This window comes from Canis lupus, chromosome 1, assembly GCF_011100685.1.
Source record: "Canis lupus familiaris isolate Mischka breed German Shepherd chromosome 1, alternate assembly UU_Cfam_GSD_1.0, whole genome shotgun sequence".
Lineage (NCBI taxonomy): Eukaryota > Metazoa > Chordata > Mammalia > Carnivora > Canidae > Canis > Canis lupus.
This window is the reverse complement of record NC_049222.1, coordinates 13305669-13330082: the sequence shown is the minus strand read 5'-3', so window position 1 is coordinate 13330082 and position 24414 is coordinate 13305669. Positions and strand designations below refer to the sequence as shown.

The 24414-nt window shown below is 38.8% G+C and overlaps 1 protein-coding gene across 1 annotated transcript; it reads left to right on the top strand.

Moving 5' to 3' along the window:
• The first annotated feature begins 1808 nt into the window (after window positions 1-1808).
• On the top strand, window positions 1809-24414 carry SERPINB10 (serpin family B member 10). The gene is made up of 8 exons (XM_038525840.1): window positions 1809-1940; window positions 5603-5779; window positions 7850-7915; window positions 8377-8514; window positions 10412-10529; window positions 18612-18754; window positions 21793-21948; window positions 23321-24414. Exons 2-8 carry the CDS (start codon window positions 5612-5614, stop codon window positions 23723-23725), a joined length of 1194 nt encoding a protein of 397 aa, XP_038381768.1. The 5' UTR covers window positions 1809-1940; window positions 5603-5611; the 3' UTR covers window positions 23726-24414.

The following is a 24414-nucleotide window of genomic DNA, read 5'->3' as shown; positions in this document are numbered from 1 at the left end:
GAATAATATTGATGCATCTGGGGTTCTCTCTGTTTTGGAAATTTTTGGAATACCTAATAAATTCATGTGGTCTAAACAACAATATCATTAAAAGGCTGAAGCAAAAACTATCCCTCCCACCGCTCTTCCCCATTCATATAATTCCTATCCTTAAAGCCCCATTAGTAATGTCTGTATGGATTACCACATATACATAGGCAGGTCATAAATAACAACAAACAAAATTGTGTTGATAATATTACATTGTTAGCTTAGGATACTGTTTTAATTTTTATTTTTTAAGGATTTTATTTATTCATCAGAGACACACAGAGAGAGGCAGAGACATAGGCAGAGGGAGAAGCAGGACCCCAGGATCACAAACCGAGCCAAAGGCAGACTCTGAACCACCGGGCCACCCAGGTGTCCCCCAAGGATACTATTTTTAATTGGGGTAAGTGGGAAAGGAATCTGGAGAAGGTTTGGGGGAAACAAATGAGTAAAACTTAGTTTGTGACTTTAGAGAAAATGAAAGAATTTCTTGGCTGGTTTGGCAGTTTCTGTGTTGATGCATTTAATGCAACATAAATAATGCAACATAACTAGAGCACGTCTCTGTGCATTGATATAGCCCGGGTCACTCTCGGGTGAACTGCTGCCTGGCGAGATGAAGCCTCTCTATCTACAGCCTCCATGTTAGAGTCTGGAGGCGCCCATAGATATAATTATCTACTTGGCCCACATTAGGCAGGTGCGATAGAGTTTCTTACACAGGTCACATTCCCTAGTGAGGTCAAGAGAAAAACTGTGCCCTGGGGTCCCCACTAACATTCAAATGTTTTCTGAGCCAGTTTACCAGTGAAAGGAAAGTGCAAAGTGTATGAAGAACATTCCAAATCTTTGATAAGTAGAGAGGCTCCTTCTTTCCCTTGATCCCTCTGAATTATCCTCAATTCCATTCCTCTCTCTGATCCTCTTACAACCCCACCATGGACAGGTATTTAGTGGTAGAAGATAAAATGGTAACTGTTGTTTTTCCTGCCCAATAAATATGAAGGAGTGAAGGAACATTCATAGGAAGAAATAAAAGAAAATTTAAAAATGATGAACCAGCATCTGACACAGTGTCCCTAAAACATTGATCTAGACCCTTTGTCACTGGGGTGGGAGCCTGGATATGGGACTGGTTGGAATTGTGCCTGGGTCCTGCATCAACCCATCAAGGGAGAAGAACACCAACATTTGTTGGATGACTCTTGCACATGGCACCTGAAGAGCAGCTTTATTTTATTTTTAAGATTTTATTTATTTGAAAAAGAGAGAGAGAACATGAGTGGAGGGAAGGGGCAGAGAAAGAGAGACAGGGAGAAGCAGATTCCCTGCTGAGCAGGGAGCCAGACTCAGGGCTTGATCCCAGGACCCTGAGATCATGACCTGAGCTGGAGGCAGATGCTTAACCCACTGAACTACCCAGGCGCCCCTTTAGAGCAGCTTTAACAGTTTAACTGCAAATATTTCACCTATCATATTTTCCATTTTACTGCCCATTATTCCACTAATTTGGAGCCTTTTTTTTTTTTTTTTAATGAAGGCAACTGGGGAAACTACTATAACTGCTGCCAACTGGCAGACTAGAGAAGAGAGCAAGCAAGGAAAGTGTGAGTTACAATTTGTCAGAGTTCAGGTCTCCACATGCAAACAGACATGGAAAGTGTGGGTAATTAAGTCATTCAGGCAAAACCTTAACTGTTTATCTCTGTCTTTTTATTTGAGTTCCTGGCCAAGCAAGACCTGAAAGGAAGAGTGTAAGGGCTTGTAAAAGTGAGTCAGAGGGTGGAGCTAAGAAAAGGGAGGAGTTAGTATTTTTAAAGATATTTCTACAGTTAGAAGTTACTTAACTCAGCCACAATCGCTTACTGAACGAACCACTTGCCAATTCTGCTCCAGCAGAAGAAAACAAGGTATTGTACGCATTTCTTTGTTTCAAAATGTTTATGTTTTCCTTTTTTACTGAAGTGCCTACCTGAGTAACAAATGATCAAGGCTCCGAAAACAGAAATAATAGATAAAGCTTCATCCTCCTGAGAATTCTATGCAAGTCAGATGGATTTAACCCCGGACTGGTTCCAAGTTTGTATGAGAAAGAGGGCAAAGAGAGAGAGAGAGAGAGAGAGAGCATTCATTTAAAAGGAGGTAGAGAAATGGTTTCACCAAGAGTTGTGAGGCCGTGAATGGAATCTCCTCTTGTCACGTTTTTAGATTGGCCACCTCTGTGTCTGCCAACATAGGCAAAGAGAAATAGAGTATTCTCAGAATAATCGAGCCCAACCCATTCTAACCCTTCAGGAGAACAGGCTTGGCAATATGAATTGGTCCCAGTTATTAATGAGTAGAATTAATGGTTTGGTTCTCTTCTGTCCCCACTCCACATCCCATCCTAGCCACCATTCCCTGGGCTGGTAGCTTTCTTCTCTTCCATCAAGTAGCCTCAGCCCCAGCCTTCCACTATGTGCTCAATGTTAAAGACCCCAAACTATTGCTTCCCTCAGAAAATGGCTTTGGGTAAATGTAGAAGTGCTGAGGAGAGATGTCATCCTCTGGAAGGCACAGCTCCGCAAAGTGGGCAGTGTAGTCTTGTTGGGCAGTCAAGGAACCTTGGGTATCCTTTTATGGAAAAAGGGGCGAGTATCCTTCCCACTTCCTCCTCCTCCTCACCATTTTCCCTCCTTTCTTCTTCCTCTTGTTCACCTTCTTTCCTCACCCAGTCCTTCCCTTTTACCATTAAAATCTTGAAGACAATGAGATGCAATGACAAAAACAATCGTATTCAGAGCCCAGAGAATGGAATTGCAGCAGTAACTTTGCTCTTAGCTGGCTGTACACATTGGGCAGCACGTGTAAGCTCTCTGAGCCTTAGTTTCCTAGTAGATAGAACAAGACGATTGGACCAAAGGGGACTCCAAGGTTCTTTGGGATTATGTGTATCATGGGACGTTTTGATGAATGACACAATCCTTTTATTACTTTCATAATTCTCCAGCTTTTCCCCTAAGCCCTTGAGAGATTGAAATTTTACATACTTTACATACATATATTTGCATATATTACATATATAAATACATATATATGTAAGCTGACACATCTATAACTCCTGAAAACTGCAAAGAAAACTTTTTTTTTTTTTTTTTTTTTTTAAAGATTTTATTTAGTCATGAGAGACAGAGAGAGAAGCAGACACAGGCAGAGGGAGGAGCAGGCCCCATGCAGGGAGCCCGACGTGGGACTCGATCCCAGGTCTCCAGGATCAGGCCCTGGGCTGAAGGCGGCACTAAACCACTGAGCCACCCGGGCTGCCCCAAAGAAAACTTTTTTTTGAAAATGGCATAGTAGGTTTCTGATCTAAATGTTTATAATCTCTGAAAAAAATCATTTTCTAACCCTTGTATGGATTAATGAATTCTTATAAAAATTCATCCTAGGGCAACCTGGGTGGCTCAGCGGTTTAACACCTGCCTTCAGCCCAGGGCATGATCCTGGAGACCCAGGATTGAGTCCCATCTGGGGCTCCCCGCATGGAGCCTGCTTCTTCCTCTGCCTGTGCCTCTGCCTCTCTCTCTCTCTCTCTCTCTCTCCCTCTCTCTCTCTGTCTCTCATGAATAAATAAATAAAATATTTAAAAAAAATCGTCCTAAAATTCTGCATTCTTCAGAAAGCACATTTCACACTTGGGTTAACTTTTACTAACGGATTATCATGTCTATATATTTTTTGTAAGAAAAAAATGACAGGGATTGTTCCTTTATTTTCTGGGCAATATCTCATATATTAATGATGATATTAACAAGAGAATTAATGAAGCTGAACATAACTGGGTATTAGCTTTCTACAAGAAATGAGCTCTTTCATTAGATAAAATTATTGTTTTCAGGAATTTATTACATTCTACCTATGGTTTAGGTAGAAAGATAAAAATCTCAGGCCCTAAGACTTTACTTTTTCCTCCCTTCATGGTTAGTATGGTTTCAAGGAGCCAAGAATTTTCCATATGAATGTGATTCATGAGTTTTAAAGAGATAAAACTTAATATATAGGCAATAAACAACACATTGTTGAATGAATATAGCTGAAAAGAGATTAAGGAGGTTATTTCCAAGATGCCACTGGATCTATTAAGAAAAAATACGTACTGGCAAGTTTCGAACATTTTGAAAGGGTGTAGATTTACTACAAAACTAAAGTTGTTTCTTCTTTAGTCAAGTAATACTAGCCTAGGATTATCATCATCTTTAATAATAGGTAGGAACTATGGCTGAAGCAGGATTTAGAGGCTGGGAAGTTCTTTGACTAGGTATCAGCCTATGGTTAGGAGGGATTTTAGCAGGATCACTGTTAATATAATTCATGATGAAATCAAAACTTGGCTTACATATGGCTCTCCCTTGATTCAACTATTTGACTAGAGAGAACTCTTGACCTTTCTAAAGTTCTAAGGGTCAGGTAATGCCAGTATAAGATGAAGTTCTAGGTGACATAATTTTTTTTTTTTTTAAATAAGAAAAACTGAGATATTTTGTTCAAGAAGACCAGTTTCAGAGGGACTCAAGTGAGTGGGAGTAAAGGCAAAGAGCCTTGATCTCCCTACTTCTCTATGAGCATTTCCCACTATACTGTATGGTTTTAAGTTTAAATGAATAAAAAATGGCGGCTGAAGCCCAAATAATGAATATTGTAAAGAAATAATAAACAAGAATTTATATGCACACATTTTGTGTAAAGTCCTGAGTGAGGTGTGGTTGGAGAAATAGACAATTTTACTCTCAAGGAACTTAGCTGGAGTTGGAAAGACATAAACATATGAAGACAGAAGTACCAGTGGGATAAATGTCAAGCAAAGGGCAGAAATGATGTTGTGAGACTTAACTTCTATGCACACGGAGATCAGGAAAAGCTTCTAAAGAAAAAAGAGAAACTTGAACAGAATTGGATTCCAATAGAGTAAAGGAGGAGCAGAGCATTCTCGGAAACAAGAAGAGCATATCTAAAGGCATGAATGAATAAATAAGGTTCAAAAGTATAAAAATATGAGTGATTGATAAGTGAGAAAAAACAAAGTGTCTTGAAAATATGTCTAATGATTTCTCAACTACTGCTTAAAGTCAATAGTCAAGTTGTGCATTGAAAAGCAGCTCAAGCCTGACAGTGTGAAAACCTGCTTCCATTGCCATTGTTATTGTGCTTTTCTCAACAAGGAGCTGCCAACTAACCAGCCCCCAATTGTTCTCTTCTGCACCTTAGCACAAAAATTTGAGCAATTCTCTTAAACTCTCTGGATTTCAGTTTTCTAATATGTAAATTAATAATGTTGGTATGAGAGTTTCCTCCAGCCCATTTGGTTGTTATGAATAGGTACCCATGTAAGAATAAATGGAAATGCATGCATATAAAATGGATGAACGTATATACATTAAATATACTATATAAAATCAAATTAGATATATATTTTTGTCATTTCAAGAAGGAGTGATTGAAGAAGATAGTTGTGTCAGCCAACAGTAAAATATAAAAGTAAAATAAATGGAAAGGATTATTAACAAGTTTTCCATCTCTGCTTTATTTTTCTTAGGTTTTCCCAATGGACTCTCTAGCAAAATCAATCAACCAATTTGCCCTGGACTTTAGCAAAAAGCTAGCTGAATCAGCTGAGGGCAAAAATATTTTCTTTTCTCCCTGGGGCATCTCAACCTCTTTGGCCATGGTATATTTGGGCACCGGAAGTACCACTGCAGCCCAAATGGCTCAGGTGAGCAGAAGAGGGCAAGCATTCTTTGTGGCCTGTAAACAGAGTGTTTCTTTAATTTTCATCGTCATTTGCTTCCTCAAGTCCAAATAGCTTACATTTTATAGCCATATCCTTCAAAATAAAAGATACTCTTAAACGTATTATTTTAGGATGTAAAAAGAAGTCTGAGAAAGAGAATCACCTGGAAAATTGCTGCTTGAAAAACCATGTAAGAGCTCGTGTTCCCTAGCAAGATCAAATGATAAGGTTATCAAGTTTGATTCAACACCAAAAACAATTTTATTTTGATTATTAATATATTTCAAGAAGAAATGGCTCATACTTTATTTTTAAATTTTAATTCCAGTGAAGCTACCCTACAGTGTTATATTAGTTGTAGGTGTACAGTATAGTGACTCAACAGTTCTGTACATTACTCAGTGCTCATTATGACAAGTGAGCTCTTAATCCCCTTCATCTATTTCCCCCACCCTCCCACCCACCTCCTGTCTGGTAACCCTCTGTTCTATGTAGTCAAGAGCCTGGTTTTTTGTTTGTCTCTTTTTGCTTTGTTTATTTGTTTTGTTTCTTAAATTATACATTTGAGTGATACCGTTTCGTTTTTGAATGGCTCATACTTTAAACAATAGAATTAGTCATCATCTTTCCAATCTCAGAAGGATTTTCTTGGAGACACAAATAGAAAAATCAAGTGAATCCAGCCTTTTCTGTTTTGTTTGGTTGTTTCTGTGCTCAATCCCTGGTTGTCTGAATGAATGTAAAGAGTCCATTGAGAGCATTAAAATAACAAAACAATAGTATTGTATAATTAATTATTGATTTGCTGTAAGCATCTTCAAAGCATTGTGTGTGTGTGCACGTGTGCACCCAAGTATAGCCATGGATAGCAAAAACATAATTAAAAAAGCCACGTGTATATGTGTGCATGTGCGCAAACATAAATATATGTGTCAGTTTTTAAAATAGAAATAGAAAAGAGCAAATCCAGCCCTAAGTCATGCAATAATCAAAAGGCCAAGTGATAGAATTTCCACTCAAGGTGGCACCCTCAGGGCCAAATACAGAAAAAGGCACAGCCAGTAATTCTGAATGAAATAGGAAGAATGTATATTTTGTCAGTTTGGACCTAGGATGTCACCCTTACTCTTTTAGTTCACAAGATATTGCGTAGTTTACAACAACAAAATCCTGGTTCACAGCAAATCCTGGTTCACCACTAGTTAATAATTGTTTATTACTAAGATAGACAATCTTAGATGGATTCCAATTTAGGTCAACTTCATATAAATATATTGCTGTGTGTTTCTTGGCCTTGTTTTATTTAAATACTATTTATATATCAACAGCATCGGTTTGCAATTGAGACTGAGTCACTCAAGCACCCCATCACTATGTGTCAGCACAACCTTTGGTAAACTAGAGTTTTTTCCTTATTGTGAGCTGGGTCCAGGCTGTGGGAGATGGAATAATCACCTTATTTTTCTACTGTTGTACAAGTCAGGGAAAGCAAGGATGTCCACATCCTTCTAGTTAACTTTCAGATGAAATGCTGGGGTGACCACAGAGACTGTGTCTATAATTGCCAAGTGGGGTAGACAATGAGAATAAACACTTAACTAGAATAAATGACTAAAATCCCCGAATTGGGGCAACAGTGGCTTATGCTTAAATTGTCTAAATGAATCTCTCAATTGAACACCTAGTTTTCAAAAGAACTTTAGAGAAAAAAATAAAACATGGAATACAAGAGATTTTTACCTCTAAGGATCTTCCCAACATCATCTTAAATGTCCTATAAAGAGAATAAGAATAAAGACACCAGCTATTTAAACAGGAGTTTAAAAAATTTATTTAAAAGCTGTTGTTGACTTACTCCATCCATTCAGTTAACACATCATTTAAGTGAAATCAGAGCACACATCATTTAAGTGAAATCAGAGCCCCCCTAGTTAATTAATTATACTTTCTGTAGTGATGGGAATGACTGCCTTGTATTTGCTGATAAGTATTTCATATAATTATGTATTCACAAAGCATGTTCACTTATTGCCTTTTTTATTGAAATGACAGGTGCTTCACTTTAGCAGAGACAAGGACCTCAAATCTTGTCCTGAAAGTGAAAAGAAAAGAAAGATGGTATGTCTTATTTTTAATATACATTTGATAATTAAGCAGAAAACACTTGCAGCACATGTATTTTAGTGGCTATTTTAAGCAACTTTTGATAGGGAACTTTTCTTAGAAAAATATCATAAAGTTATGGAACATTTTCAAAAATACAAAAATTTGTACACTTTTTTGGAAGGGGTGTTGTATTCATTCCCTTTCTCTCTCTCCATCTTTTCCTCCCCTTCAAAACTTCCCCACCTTCTAATCTGTTCTTGCTTTTTCAAACTAAATGTGAAGAAAATGATACCCCAGCAACATTTAAAGTCTTGCCCTGCTAACACTGAAGAAAACATTTTTTGTCCACCATAAATTGATTCCAGCTTTTGTTTGCAGTACACCAAATCATTTAGGTATAGGGTGTTCACATATACATAGTTCTTGTTCAATGTTTTCATTTGACTATTTGACTAACGCCTTTTCTTTTAAAGGAATTCGGTTTGGGCAAGGTTGAAGAAATACATTCCCACTTCCAGACTCTTATCTCAGAAATCAACAACCCCAGCACATCTTACGTCCTTAAAACAGCCAACAGGCTATATGGAGAGAAAACTTACCCATTTCACACTGTAAGTGCAAATATGTTGTTTTAAGCTGGTGGGAAAGAAAGAGCCATGTGAGACCAATCAGGAAACTCTGTACATTTCTCTACTGATCCCAGGATAATGTTAATGGACGTGGTCAGCTTTACTGGCAAACAATCATATAGACCACCAATACGTGTCTAGTTGTAAAGGAAACCAATAATGGGTCTCAAACCAGATCTAGTGAGCAGATCATTATGCTCAGAATGAAGGGGTTCACCTCAGTGGACGAACATGCATAGAAATGTGGGTTGTGTAGGTTAGCATGTGTTTCATAGGAAATGGGAGCAAAAGATGTCAAGTAACTTAGTAGGGTCAATCTGCAGGAGCAGAAGGTGATGCTGGTCCTAAGAGTGAGGCAAGAGACTGTGTGTGTCCTCAAGTGCAAAGCTGACTTTGAGATCAAACAAGTCATGTCACAGCATAACTTTAGAGACTTTACAAAAGACTCTTAACATGGGATAAAATCAACTTCTCCCCTTCTCAGATGGTTGAGACCCCACAATGCAGACCATGCTTTTGTCCTCAGTTCAGATTCAAGGGCTCCTCAGAGTGGTCAACCCTGAACCAGGCCAAGCATTGACTTCTTTCATGTTAGTCCATCACATCCTTTGACCCAGTGAGCAAAGAGCAAGGAAATTGGGTAGGGTAGAGGGAGAGCAATAGAAAAGATAAAGCTTTTTTTGTGATAACAAGCAGTACTGTCCCTGCCCGTAGCCAGTGAATTCTGGGGAGTTCAGGAGTTGGGCTTTGTTATTACTAAAGACAGAAGAGCATCCAGACGAGGCCTTAAAGACATTTCTGTTACTGGTAGTCTCGTGCATTTGGGTTTGGTCTAGAAGTAGGAGGTATTTGAGTGGAGTGGGTACTTAAAGATGAGAAGGATGCAGAAATACAAAATGATACGTCTTTTAAAATGTTCACAAGCTCTGGATGTGCTTGGAGAGGTTGATCAGAACCACTGAGTTGAGACAGGGAATGATGCCTTGTGAATCTCTAAGCTTTCCTTTCTTACTAGGTGATAATTTCTACAGAATTTAGACTTCCTAATCTTCAAACTGCTGCCTGGAGGCTAAATTAACTCACACTTTTTATTGCACACAATTCCTCCATAGAGTAATAAACTGAAGGAGTATGAAGGACAGCAGTCCTGAGAAATAAATTATGCTCTCATGGCAGTACCCTCATAGCAACAACCCTACAGCCTGCTTATAATGATTGCCACCAGGCTGGACATCAAAGGGCTGTGAGGATGACGTCAGCTTTCTTCCCTCAGACAGGCTTCTGAACCTTTGGTCATGCTTAGCAATCTACAGTTTTCCACAGGGGCCCTCCACAGGTTCTTGGGCACTAGAGTCCATAGCAGGCAGCTGCCACACCTACAGGCTTCACGTTGGTTCCTGCTCTGCTGCAAAAAGCCAAGTGCAACTGCTAATATGTCTTAGTCACTGGAGTCAGTCCTGAGATTCCTAGAGTTCTCTTCATTTTCATTCCAGCCCCATTCCACAGGCATGAATAAAAATAGGAAAGGGTTGGGGCACCTTGATGGCTCAGTTGGTTAAGCATCTGAGTCATGGTCTCAGGGTTGTGACTTCAAGCCCTGCGTTGGGTTTAAGTAGAGCCTACTTAAAAAAAAAATAGGCGAGGGTATAGAAGCCCCCAGCACTATGGGAGGCAGGCCTTCCTCCACACCTGGACTTCTACATGGCTAGTCAGTGTCCAGCTAACTTTAAAGAGGGGAGCCCTTAGTTTTTGACCAAAAACAGAGTATGGAAAGACAGAAGGGGACAACAGGGTGAGGGTTTGCAACTGTCCTTCAATAGACTGGATTTCTCAGTTTTGGACAAACTCTACAAAAGGAGATTTTACCTCTATCTTCCAGAAATACTTAGAAGACATGAAAGCATACTTCGGTGCAGAACCACAGTCTGTTAACTTTGTGGGAGCTTCTGGACAAATTCGAAAGGAGATCAATTCTTGGGTTGAAAGCCAGACAGAGGGTAAGCTTTCACCAAGGTGTTTGGAAGAGGGTCTTTGCTGAGCATTGTTGTATTTTTTTGAACTTGCATTGTGTGGAAGTATGTGTATTTCTTAACTAGAACTATGGACACATTTTAAATATTCAGAATATTTCTTTCTATTCATGCCCATGATTTTCAGATCCACAGCTTTCCCAATCGGTCGTATCTAAAACATACATGTCAAGATACCCACTTTACTAAGTGGACAAGAAAATTCTCATATCCCAATAATTCCAAAGAGGAGCCCAGGGACAAAAAGCAGGAAAATGCAAGGGGGAAAGTTGACATACTGCTACATTTGTGATTTCTAAGGAAAAATAGCTAGTAATTAACAACAAAATTGTGGCATTAGATGTAATCTTAAGTAATTTTCAAAATCAGATCATATTAGAGTAGTGGGCTAAGCTGCTGCAGCTGAGAGACCTGGAATACAGTGGCTTAATGATAAAGTAGAAGCTTATTAATCTTTCACATAATAGTCAAAAGGCAGATAGACAAGTATTCTGTTTCCTGAGGTGATCTGGAGACCCAGACTGGAGGGTCAGCTGCGCCACCCTCAAAACCTGGTTTTCATATTTAAGTCTAAGATGATTCTTGCTTTTGTCATTTAACAGCCACCAGGAAATGGGGAAAAGAAAATTTCTTTGCTTTTTAAGGAGATGACCTGAAAGTTTCACACATCAGTTGCACTCATATCCCAAACTCAGTTACATGACTTTATGTTCCTGTTCTGATTTGCCTGAGACTTTCCTGGATTTAGCACTGAAAGGCCTCTCAGGCCCAGGCAAACCAGGATATAGCTGGTCACCCAGACTTGCTGTCATAAAGATCAATAAGATGTAGTTTTTAGCTGGGTAGCCTCGTGCTAACCTAAAAGGTGAGTGTTCTATTTCTTTAATTTTTTTTAATTTACTTTCTTATTGAAGTTTGATTTGCCAACATAAACGTCTTTAATTTTTGAAAAAGATTTGATTTATTTGTTCATGAGAGACACACACAGAGAGAGAGAGGCAGACACACAAGCAGAGGGAGAAGCCGGCTTCCTGTAAGGAGCCCGATGTGGGACTCGATCCCAGATCCTAGGATCACGCCCTGAGCCGAAGGCATTCGCTCAACTACTGAGCCACCCAGGCATCCCTAATTTTTTAATTTTAATTTTAATGCTTTTATTTTTTCTTTAAATTCTAGTTAGTTAACATGTAGTGTAATATTAGTTTCAGGTATAAAATTTAGTGATTTGGTACTTCTTTAGGACACCTGGTACTCATCACAAGTGCCCTCCTTAATTCCCATCACCTATTTTACCCATCCCCCACCCACCCACCTCCCCTCTGGTAACCATCCATTTGTTTGTTCTCTGTAGTTAATAGTCTGTTTCTTGGTTTGCTCTCTCTTTTTTTCTCCTATGATCATTTGTTTTGTTCTTAAATTCCACATATGAGTGAAATTATCTGGTATAAAGAAATCATCTTTCTCTGACTGACTTATTTCACTTAGCATAACACCCTCTAGTTCCATCCATATCATTACAAATGGCAAGATTTCATTCTTTTTTATGACTAAGCAATATTCCATTGAGTATATATACATCTTCTTTATCTCTTTATCAGTTGATGGACACTTGGGCTGTTTCCAAACTTGGCTATTGTTGATAATGCTGCTATAAACAGGGGTCCATGTATCCCTTTGAATTAATGTTTTTGTATCTTTGGGTAAATACCTCATAGTGCAATTGCTGGGTCATAGGGTAGTTCTATTTTTAACTTTTTAAGAAACCTCCATACTCTTTTCCAAAGTGACTGCACCAGTTTGCCTTCCCACCAACAGTGTAAGAGGGTTCCTCTTTCTCCACATCCTCACCAACACCCTGTTGTTTCTTGTGTTGTTGATTTTAGCCATTCTGACAGGTTTGAGGCAATATCTCATTGTAGTTTTGATTTGTGTTTTCCAGATGCCAAGTGATGTTGAACATCTTTTCATGTGTCTTTTGGCCATTTGTATGTCTTCTTTGGAAAAACGTCTATTCATGGCTTCTGCCCATTTCTTAACTGGATTATTCATTTTGGGGATGTTAAGTTTTCTAAGTTTTTAAAACTTATTTTGCATACTAACCCTTTATCAGATATGTCATTTACAAATATCTTCTCCCCCATTCCATAGGCTGCCTTTTAGTTTTGTTGATTATTTCCTTCGCTGTGCAAAAGCTTTTTATCTTAATGAACTTCCAGTAGTTTATTTCTGCCTTCCTTTTTATTCACACAGCACTAGGTGTGAAAATTTACTTTGACATGCATCACCCTGCTAGTGAAGTTAGCTGCTGCAGCCTCCCCTACTAGATTCAAGGGCTCAAGTGCAATGATGCTGCCTGATGGGATTTTCAGCTTTAAGTCACTAACACACAGCAGGCCTGCTAATTGTCGTTGTTCAGAATGTTAATGTTTATCGAAATACACTGAGGAACTTGGCAGCCCTGAGTTCTCAGTTCCTTTTTCATTGAACTAGTGACTCAAAAGCCACATGTGAGGCAAGAGTGACTGTTTTACTTAACTTACACCTGATTTAGATTCATTCAAAAGCAAGCTTGTTTTTAGAATTATAGATTAGCTAGGATTTGCTGAGTGCTTGTACTGTTTCCGTTGGCAGGAAGACCAAATGGGATTGTACAGGCAAAAGTATGTTGTCACATAAAACACAAATTCAACATTGCAGAAGTGGCTGCAAGAATGGTCTGAGAGTAAACTAAATCTGAGGTCTCAAATTCCTAGCTCAGGGACTGTTGTGTTGACTGGAAGAGAAGGGGAGCCCTACAGATAGAAAGGCTAAGAGCAGTTGATCTACTGTCTTCGAAGAAGCTGAGCTTATGCAGCACCAGACAATGGCCCTCCTCTAGGCTCTGAAAAGACTTATGCACCAAGCAAAGCTTTTTAGAGCCTAGAGGAGAGCCATTGTCTGCTGCTGTAAGCTCGGTTCTTAGGGTCCTTGCCATGCTGCCCCAGAACAGACTGTCCCTCAAGGAACATGACCAGATCCATCTATCTAGATCACACAGCTGCCCAGGAGATCTTCCTGCAATGATAGACATGTGCCATAAGTCTGCCGTGCCCAGTGTGCTATGGTCACCTGTACTATCCACATGTGACTATGGATGAGTTTAAATGTGGCTAATGTGACTGAGGAACGGAATTTTTAACTTGAGCTCTTTTTAATTAATTTATGTTTAAGTAGCCATGTGTGTCTAGTGGCCACCATATTTGACAGCACAAAAGAAGTTTTGCTTTTGTGGAAGAGTTGAATTAATAATCTGAAATTATGGAGGAAAGAATAGAGTTCAGATTACAGCTACTCTATGATCAAGATATAGGGTAGATACACTTTGAAAAATCCTCTGTTGTCATACTACTCGCAAAATGAGAGTTCCTCCAAAATTAGCTAACCCAGGGCATGTTCGATTTTTCACAGGATCTTCTATGAAGCCCCTATTTCCCACATCTCATGACTTCATTGCTCCAACTGGCCCTGCCAGCTCTGTCTTAGAAGTGGAATCTTCCAAAGAGGAAGAAAGCTGTAATCCTTCTGTATTCTCTCTTTACACATTAAACACAAATATCAGTTGTTTGAGGGCTATTCAATACCAAGTAAAGTAAGGAATTAACCAGCTACTCAGGAACTTTGACTTTGTCAGGGCAGAGTTCTGCACATCCTTAAGAAAAAGTTGCTAAGAAACTCTTTGGCATGACTACATTCCATCTGAATCACCTGAAAGAAGCTTCTTTCTGTAAGCTTTGAAATAGGCCTGCTTTCAAGTAGCCATATGCACTACTGGGATATACATGGCATTTAGAGTCAAAGTCTCAATGATAGTGTCAGGTATATGTTGCACATTTTTTTCTGGTTTGTTTTCTTTACAGCTAGAAGCTACTTAAAAGTGGATATTGGGGAAGGTTATTATCTACATGTTTGTAATCTCGAAATCGATTGTGCGCTTGGCACACCATGGGCACTCTCGTGTCACATTAATAAATGTGCTCAGCAGGATTTACTATGAATATCTTCGAAGACTGTCCTTCTCGTGACCTCAAACTACCAAGGGTGTGTGCAATAAGTGAGCCAGTAGGTGGCACTTTAGCTCTAAAGAGTAAGCAAAATCATGGTCCAATTTTTCTGATACTTTAAAGTTGTATTTAACTACACTTTGTACATTCTTTGTAAAATAATTATATTTTACATGTCCTAATGCAGCCTGGGTTCAAAAGGTTGGTTTCTTTGAAAACATATGAATCCAGAGAACAATACAATATAACTAACATCATTTGGATTGCAACCAACTTGAGATAAGCCTGTGCAAAACTTAGTCCTCGAGATGTTGTCTATTTGCATCTACAACTCTATCAAATGATAAGAGTAATTAAAAAATTACACAGAACCTTTAAAAAAGTAAACTTCCATGCAAAAATAAAGTTAAAAAAATAATGTAGATGGCCTCCCCATGTTGAATCATCAAATTTTAAATTAAGTTTAATATACTGTCATTAATAAGATACAAAAACAACGCTAAAACGTTTCAGAAAGTTTTGACATCAGCATTTAAATCACATTCAGAGATGCCTGGGTGGGTTGGTCAGTTAAGCATCTGCCTTTGGCTCAGGGCATGATCTCAGGGTCCTGGGATAGAGCCCTGCATTGGGCTCCCAGCTCAACTGGGAGCCTGCTTCTCCCACTCCTTCTGCCCACCATCCTATCCCCCACCTTTACACCCCCCTCCCCCCGCTCATGCTCTCTCTCTCAAATAAATAAAATCTTCAAAAGAAATAAAATAGAATTCAAATTTAATTGTTAAAATCAAAATGTTTGTTTTGTAGATGAGGGAGGTGTTGTTTTGTTTTGTTTCGTTTTGAATAGACATAGCCAAGTCATGCCTCAAATCGACTGGAATCTCTAAAACTGCTGCCCCCAGAACTTAAAAAAAAAAAAAAAAAAAGCCACTCCAGTGCTTCTGATGTGCACCGGTGAGGACTACGCAGGCAGGGTGTGTGCTGACGTAGAAGGGAGCCCGTTTACTGCATGTGCACATCTCTCCCCAATCCCCCTTTCAGAGACTTCATGCTGGTAGCTTGAAATCAATATGGTGGGAATATTTACACCACAGAAGTGGCTATAAATCAAAAATCTCCTTCTCTCCCACCCCTACCTGGACCCAGTTTACCAGCAAATTACTAAAAATGGAAAGCTGGAGCTCTGGATTTCATTTTATTGTTGTTTTATTATATTTCACTTATGTATTATTGTTTTCCCTACCTACTTTTCATTTGTAGAAATAAAGGGAAATTGAGAAGTTAAATAGACTTAACTTTAGTTGTTTTTCATTATTTCCAAAAGTTTCATTACACATGTTATATCTAATCCTTTTTCTAAAAAAATGCAATTCAGCTACCCCATTATATCCTAACCCCACTGTGACATGAGTATCCTTGCTCACTGCACTAACCTGCAAGCTAATAGGTTTGCTACCCATTGCTGGCATGCAGAGAGGTATAAAAGGCCAATAGATGAAGTGGCTCCAAACCAGTGGCGCTCAGTCCTTGCTGTTCATGAAACTAAGTTTACTAATTCTTAAGCCCAACCCCAGATGAATTAATTCAGATCTCTGGGAGTGAGGCTCTGGCATCAATATTTCTAAATCCTTAGGTGATTCTAAATCACAGTCAAGGAAGAATAATTGCTGTAAATGGAATAATTCCCTCAATCCCATTGACACTCCCCTTTTCCCAAGAAGCTCCATTGCTCTTGATTTGTGAGCTTCCAACTCCCGGATAACACTTGGACTTGCTCAGTAGCCCTCTGGTATTGCACAAGTGTGCAGGGTTTCACCTATCAGCCTACCCCATCTGTATTTTCTCTTCAAAATTCAAAGTTCTCTTTCAATAGCATGTTTTCTTAGCGGACATTCCTGTTGCAGAATTATTCTTTTGAACAAATATTTGTCCTAGAAAAAATAATATTTTGACCATGTACTCTAAGGCTTTAAAAAGAGAACTGTACACAAATCTTGTAACCTAGTTATCAAATTTGTTTTTCATAGAAGAATGGGTTAGCCAGTCTGAAACTACCTTATGTATATTCTAGGATGGAGCAGATAAATAAATATATTGGAATTAATAAGGTCCAGGTTTCTCACTGACAAAGAAAGGAATTACAAATAAGGAAAAGCAAAGGTGAGCATGAACTCCGTGCTGCTGGATTGAAATAGGAGATAGCAATATGACTTCCTCATTTTTAATATATAAGTAGAAAGAGAATTTGATATAGAACTATTGACAGATGTGTGTGTAATATATGTATTTCCTAGCTTTCTCTGCTGAGCAATGACACTCTAGTAATATCGTGGCATGGCTAATATCCACATCTTGATTTCTAAAAAGCCATTCTTCAAAAAAGTAATCAGGGCTTCTGGAAGAAATGCCAATTCTAGGTCTGGGACATGGAAAGCACCAGATAAACCTTAGGACACATTGTGGCAGCAGAATGTAGGGAAGTGCTCAAAATACTTGGGAACATGTCAAAAGGGCATGGGAGCCACCTCGAGGAGGCTTCCAATAACCAAATCGGGGATGATTTGAGCAAAAAAATAGGCAATGATAGTAATAGATCATAGCCCATAGAATAAAGCAAATATCCATGTGTCTATATTGATATAAATTATTGAATACCTAAATAAAAGGAAGATATGAAAAAGTTCCTCCTCATAGTAGAATTCTAATTAGTAAATGTAGAAAAATAGTGGAAATTGAAAAATCACCATTGGGCAAACACACAGTCATAATTGTTTCAGGCAAGATTAGCCATGAATGCGAAAATTGATGGGCAAAAGTTTGATGAGAAACGGGAAATTTATGTGGTCACAAAGTAGCTCCCTGAATGATACTTAGGAATTATAAAGGGTAAAAGTTGTAATTTTACAGTGAGAAACCTGTGGGATTCAAATCATCAAAGTTAACATCACCCATAATGAGAAATAGGAACATAATATATTTCCTGGTATGATTCATTGAGAAGCACAACATTGCTCCTGTGGTTGTGTTGGTTGCCTAGGGCTGTCATGACAAATTACCACAAACTGGATGGTTTCAAACAATAGAAATGTATTTTCCCACAGTTCCGGAGGCTGCAAATCTGAAATCAAGGTATTAGCAGGGTCATACTTCCTTTAAATGCTCTAGGACAGGCACTGTTGCATGCCTCCCTCCTAGCTTCAGGTGGTTGCTGGCAATCCTTGACATCCCTTTGTTTATGGACACTTCAATCTCTGCCTCAGTCAACATATAATCTTCTTTACGTCTGTCCTATGTCTGTGTTTTCACAGAGTCTTGTCCTCTCTGTGTGCCTATGTCCAAATTTTCCTCCTCTTGTGAGGACATTAGTTATTGGATTACAGCTACCCTAATCCAGTACGACCTCATCTTAACTTGATTAGATCTGCAGAGACTTTATTTCCAAATAAATTCACATTCATAGGAGCTGGTAGTTAGGGCCTAACATATCTTTCTGGTGTGTGTATGTGGGGGGGGGGGGTGGATACAACTGAGGAGAAACATCAGACAAATCTGAACTGAGAATTGAGGGGCATGCTACCAAACTTTTTCAAAAGTGTCATAGTCGTGAAAGACAAAGGAGGAATGAAGCACTGTCCCAGATTCAAAGGCACAAAGATGGGCAATGAGGGGGGCGCTTGGCGGATGAGCACTGGGTGTTATGCTATATGTTGGCAAATTGAACTCCAATAAAAAAAATTTTTAAAAAAGGCACAAAGATGGAATGACACTTAAATACAACTTGAGATCTTGGATTGACTTCTGGTCCTGAAAGAGGACTTTTTGGAACAGTAGATGAAATTTAAACAGGACCTGTTAGTAATATTCTATTAATGCTAACTTCCTGGTGTGGCTCATTGGTGGATATAAGATATTATCACTTAGCAGTATTTCATAATTATCATTTTTGCAAGTGTGGCATATTGCTAGGATGTAACTATACCATTTGCAATCTGTCCTTTTGTTCTCATAGGAAAAATCCCAAATCTCCTACCTGATGATGCTGTGGATTCTGCAACCAGAATGGTCCTGGTGAACGCTCTTTACTTTAAAGGAATCTGGGAACATCAGTTCTCAGTTCAAGACACCACAGAAAAGCCTTTCAGAATAAACAAGGTAGAAACTTTCTAATAGTCATCATGGCTTTTTACATGGCTTCATAAAGGAGATTCTGTTTGAAATTCACTCTTCTGGCTGAGTATATGTTCCTATGAAGTCTGGCTCTTACCAGGCCAGGGATGGCTGAGCTAAAAGCCAGGTCCATCCCACCTGGGAATTCCTCTTCCATTGTTTTTTCTTCTCTGAAAATAGGCTATTCACATATTTTATCACTTAGTCCTTGTTACGACTAGGATAGAGTAGATAAGGTGGTTATTTTATTTGTTTCAGGTGGTAAAGTGACTGGAGCCATGCCTAAGTTAGACATCTACCAGAACTCTAACCTCAAATCTTCACTATTAGTTCTGTTTTTGCTCTACTAGACCAGTACTCTCTTCTACGAAACTCTTACCTTTCCATAAGTAAAAGAAATAAAAATTAAAAAATCTCATCTCTTTCATTAAGTTTCCTCTTTATGTTAGGACACAACACGCTTGTTTGTGTGATAGGAACGCACCGATGACAGCAAGAAGGGAGACTAATAAGAGGTGACAGATAGATTGCAGAGAATCCCAGGACTGGAATGTGGCTGGGCCTTAGAACTTGAGTGGAAACAAGGAGTCGGATGTGGTCAAGATTCAGTCTCTATCTTTTCAGCTCTGCTTCTCCCATCATATTCTTCCCTCAGGCTGAAGTCTAACTTTCTCTTCTTTCCCTTTAGCAAGGACAGAACACAGCTACTCACAATGCTGCCTCTGTTTTAGAGACCAGTCTGATCTCATTTTAAATTCCTAGGAAAGGAATTGATTAGCCATCATTGGTTAAAGCTATTTAGTCCTTGGGGGGTGGGGTGCAGTCTTCTCACATAAACAGTGCTGCCAAGGACCTATCAGGGTAATCCTGGGGATGCGTGCCATGGGCGGCCCTCAGACAATCAGTGGGCTAAAGATAGGAACGGACCAAACATACAATGGGATAGGCTAACCAGAAATGAGCTGGATAGTTGCCTGGCTTAGTGTATCCACGAATTGCAAGTGATACAATAGCATTGCACACCAGCTCCGGGAAAATGGGAATTGTATTAGCATTAGTCACCTAACTAAGATGAACCAAGACATCCAGGGAGTCTCAAACCATAATCTCATTTCTCTATCTCTCTCTGCCTCCACTCCCACCGTCACCAGTCCCTCTGGTGGTTGCCTTCATTCTCTAATACTGAAGATATGATTTCTCTATATGACCAGGAATATGGTTGCCTTGTCGTGAGCCTTCGAGCTTCACAACCCTGGTAGATAAAGCCTTTGCTGCTGACTCTGATAGAATGCTCCCAAGGAGGTCTCTGTTTTGTGCCGTTCATGTGCTCATCCCTGAAAAATCACTGTGTCATGAGGTATTCTGAATGGACAGGTCTAGTCATATGACCACTACATTAGCAGAAGGTTGGGACTTGTGATTAACAGCTCCACATAGAATAGACAAAACAATATGTCTACAGCATCTGAATTGCAGTTTTGTTTTTGTTTGAGCATGGGCTTTACTAAAAATAGACATTTGTAAAGAGCATTTTTAGGTTTGCAGCAAAATTGAGAGGAAAGTAGAATTCCTATAAACTCCCCTCACATAATTTCCCTTATTAACCTTTTGCGTTAGTTACAGTTAATGAGCCAATATGGATACATTTTTATTAACTGAAGTCTACAGTTTACATTAGGGTTCACTTTAGGTCTTGTATAGTTCGATGGGTTTTGACTAACACATAATGTCATGTATCCGCCATTACACCAGGTAGCATACAGAATAGTTTAACTGCTGTAAAAAATACCCTGTACTCCCCCTGTTCATCCCTCCCTCTAAACATCTGGCAACCTTTTAGTCTCTTTGATCTCTTCATTGTCTCTCGTTTTGTTTTTTTCTGGCATATAATATAGTTGGAATTGTATAGTATGTAGCCTTTCCAGACTGGCTTCTTCCATGAAGCAATATGTATTTGAAGCTTTCTCCCTGTCGTTCCATGATTTTCTAGACCACCCACTCTCCTGTTGAATAATATTCCATTGTGTGGATGTATTGCAGTTTGTTTAGCCAGTCATCCTATTGAAGGACATCTTGGTTCCTTCCAATATTTGGCAATTATGAAAAAAGCTGCTATAAATATCTGGGTGCAAGGTTTTTTGTGGACATATGCTTTTAACTCCTTTTGGTAAATACTCAGGAGCACATTTGCTGGATCCCATGGCAATGCTATGTTTAGCTTTGTAAGAACCTGCCAAACTGTGTCCCGGAAGTGGCTTCCACTTTGCCTTCCCATTGATGGGTAATGACAATGCCTGTCACTCCACATCCTTGCCAGTGGTTGATATGGTCAGTGTTTTGGACTTTGGCCTTTCTAGAAGGTCTGTAGTAGTATCTCATTGTTCTAATTTGCAATTCCCTAATGACATATGATAGAGCATCTTTTCATAGGCTGTACGTGTTCCTTCGGTGAAGTATCTGTTCTTATCTTTGGCCTATTTATAAAATTGGGTTCTTTTATTGTCATTAAGTTTTTAAAAGCTCTTTATATATTTTGATACCAGTCCTTAATCAGATATGTGTTTTGCAAACATTTCCTCCTGGCCTATTGTCTTTTTGTTCTCTTAATAAATTTCAGTGTTTATGACACCAAAATACTTTCTCAGATGTTCGCAGGTGAAATACCCCTTATTCAGTTTTTGAATCATCGACATTTATATAGTTTGCATAAGATTAGATACTTTTTAAAGTGTTCGGTAGGATCCAGCTTGCTATAATTTACAGGGGTTGCCGCAATAGCATTATAAATAGAGACTTCCACATCACTTATTGATAATGTTATCGATTGGTAGATAAAGTCTTGCCAATTTGAAATTCAAATTTTCTGTTTCCAGAAAGTAAGGTCTAAATAACTTTATTCAGCATTTTGTCGAGAATCACCAATTTTGCCCGTGTCCCAGAGTACTGGGAACTAATGATGATAAAACAAAATTAAGGATTTGCTGAAACACTTCCTCAGTGACTTTGCCACTTACTTTCTGTAGAGTACAAGCAAACCAGTGCTAATGATGTCCATGAAAGAAAAGCTCCAAATTTTTCACATTGAAAAGCCACAAGCCATAGGCCTTCAACTCTACTATGACAGCCATGACCTCAGCCTGCTTGTACTGCTGCCAGAAGATGTTGATGGGCTGGATCAGGTACAGTCTGTCTCCTGGGAAGGTTCTGGTATTTACCCCTCTGGGTAGAAATATAAGACCTGGTCTCCCTGTCTGTTCTTTGATTCCTGTAGAGGAAGACAACCAATGTACCTTGCTCCCTAGGGAATTTACCTTCACAGTGGCATTTAAGCTTTATAAAACTCTTTAAGTTGGTATTACTGTTCCTCAGAAAGGTTAAGTAATCTATAGGCTCTAGCCCTGTGTAGCTAAACAAACAGCCACACGAGCAACAAATATGTATATTCTCCCTCAACTAGGAGAACCATATTCTCAACAAATATGTCTTTCTTCTCCCTCTGCCAGGGCCTCCTTAATTGGAGGTTAATTTTTTAATCATTTGCATTAATCTAGTTTTAGATACATATTTTTTAAACAAGACTCTATTTAATTAAAATGGATTTTTTTTTTCAAGTTTTGGAAGTCAGAGTCTTGTTTAAGTCCTCAGGAGAAACAGTGTGTATCACTACTACCTTCCAGTATTATTTAAGTTATTTATCAGCCAAATTTCTATGAAGTCTGATATAACTTTGGTCAGACCATGTGTCTGAGCAATCAGTATATTTAAATTGAACAATAGTTTCTCATGCAATAGGCAGCCTGGCTTTCATTGCACCGTGTATAACTTTTCAAGTACATCACTTTCTTTATACTTCTAAGTGTCCACAGCCCTGCTGGAATGTAAAAGAAGTTTCCAAATTGTATCATAAAATCTAGAAAGATTGGTAAAAATAAGACCAAGTGTGGACACTAAACCATGAGAGTCACACCCTTATAAGATAAGCCTTTCTTCCTAAGAGTGCAGGAAGCTAAATATGTTGTCAGATTACTATGTATATCATCTACAAGTATGTCACTGACCACAATATTCGGGTGTAGAATACTCTCAAAGTAGCAAAAGCAAAGTAGCAATTATATGAATAATTTCATATTGTCGTGATTATACAGACATTTTATCTCCGATTTTGTTTTCAGAGAATCATCTCCCATGTTAATATAACAAATGTATTTTTGTTCCCTGGCACATAATTTATTCTAAAGTTTATACTTTAGTGTAGACAGCACCTAAATGCACATTTACATTGATGCATTTCTGTGTGTAGTTGATGGCACAGAAGTACTGCCATTTTGAATCAAGGTCAAATTCTCCCGTGTCCTGGGAAGGACTGTGTTGCAAAACGAAGATTCTATAGGTCGACAGTGTGAAGAATCTCATGACACAAGGAATTTCCAAATGTGTGTGCTTTGTTACCCTGGATAACAGGAGTGATGGTAATTCCTCTGTGTAATCCCTTGAGGTCTCACTCAACCAATATTTCTCACTGACTCTCTCCTTCTCATTGTGCACCTGCAGCTGGAAAGGGCCATCACCTACGAGAAGCTGAGTGAGTGGACCAGCGCAGACATGATGGAGTTGTATGAAGTGGAGCTGCATCTCCCCAAGTTCAGGCTGGAAGAAACTTATGATCTCAAGTCATCCCTGAGGAGTATGGGGATGAGTGATGCCTTTAACCAGGGCAAGGCTGACTTCTCAGGAATGTCAATGGAGGGAAACTTATTTCTGTCCAATGTTTTCCATAAGTCTTTTATAGAAATAAATGAACAAGGTACAGAGGCTGCAGCTGGCAGTGGGAGTGAGGTGAGTATTCGCAGCAGACTCCCCCCCATTGAATTTAATGCAAACCATCCATTCCTCTTCTTCATCAGGCACAACAAAACTGCTAGCATTCTCTTTTATGGGAGATTCTGCTCCCCCTAAACCACATTTCTCTGTCATCGAACAAGACCATCTTATGGTGTAAAAAGTGCACCAAAAGATGGGAAAACGCAATTATAATAAAAACCAGTTTGTGGCTTGCATCTTTTTTCACATTTGAATGTTAGTGAATAAACCTTGAAACAATGCATTTTAGCAATTTTATCATACCTATATAGCTAGAGGTAGAGTTTACCACTTAACATCTTGTCTTCAAGTGACTTTTATTTACATTTCAGAAGTACTATGTTATTCAATTGAATGCTATACAATTTTTGAACTACTTGGTCACTGTATTATCATTGTCACTTATATTTCACATACCTCACTGGGTCAAGAAAAATCTTTACAAAGGTGATATATGGATAAGCAAGAATTTTCTCAAGAACATAATTTTAATAATTCATAAACTACCATTGTAAATTTAAGGCCCTCCCCTTTTGGCTGAGTATTTAAAAAAATACTTAAATGTTGACATTAATGGAAAAGCTAGTGAAATCCAAGTGAAATATGGAGTTTGGTTAGTAGCAGTGTTCCAATGCTGTCCTCTCAGTTTGAACAAATGTATACTGATAATTAGATGTTAGCACTGGAGAAAATGTGTTAGGAGTACACAGAATTTCCTGGATTATCTTTGCAACTTTTCTGTGAAGCTAAAAGTATTCAAAAATAAACATTTTGTTGAAGGCATT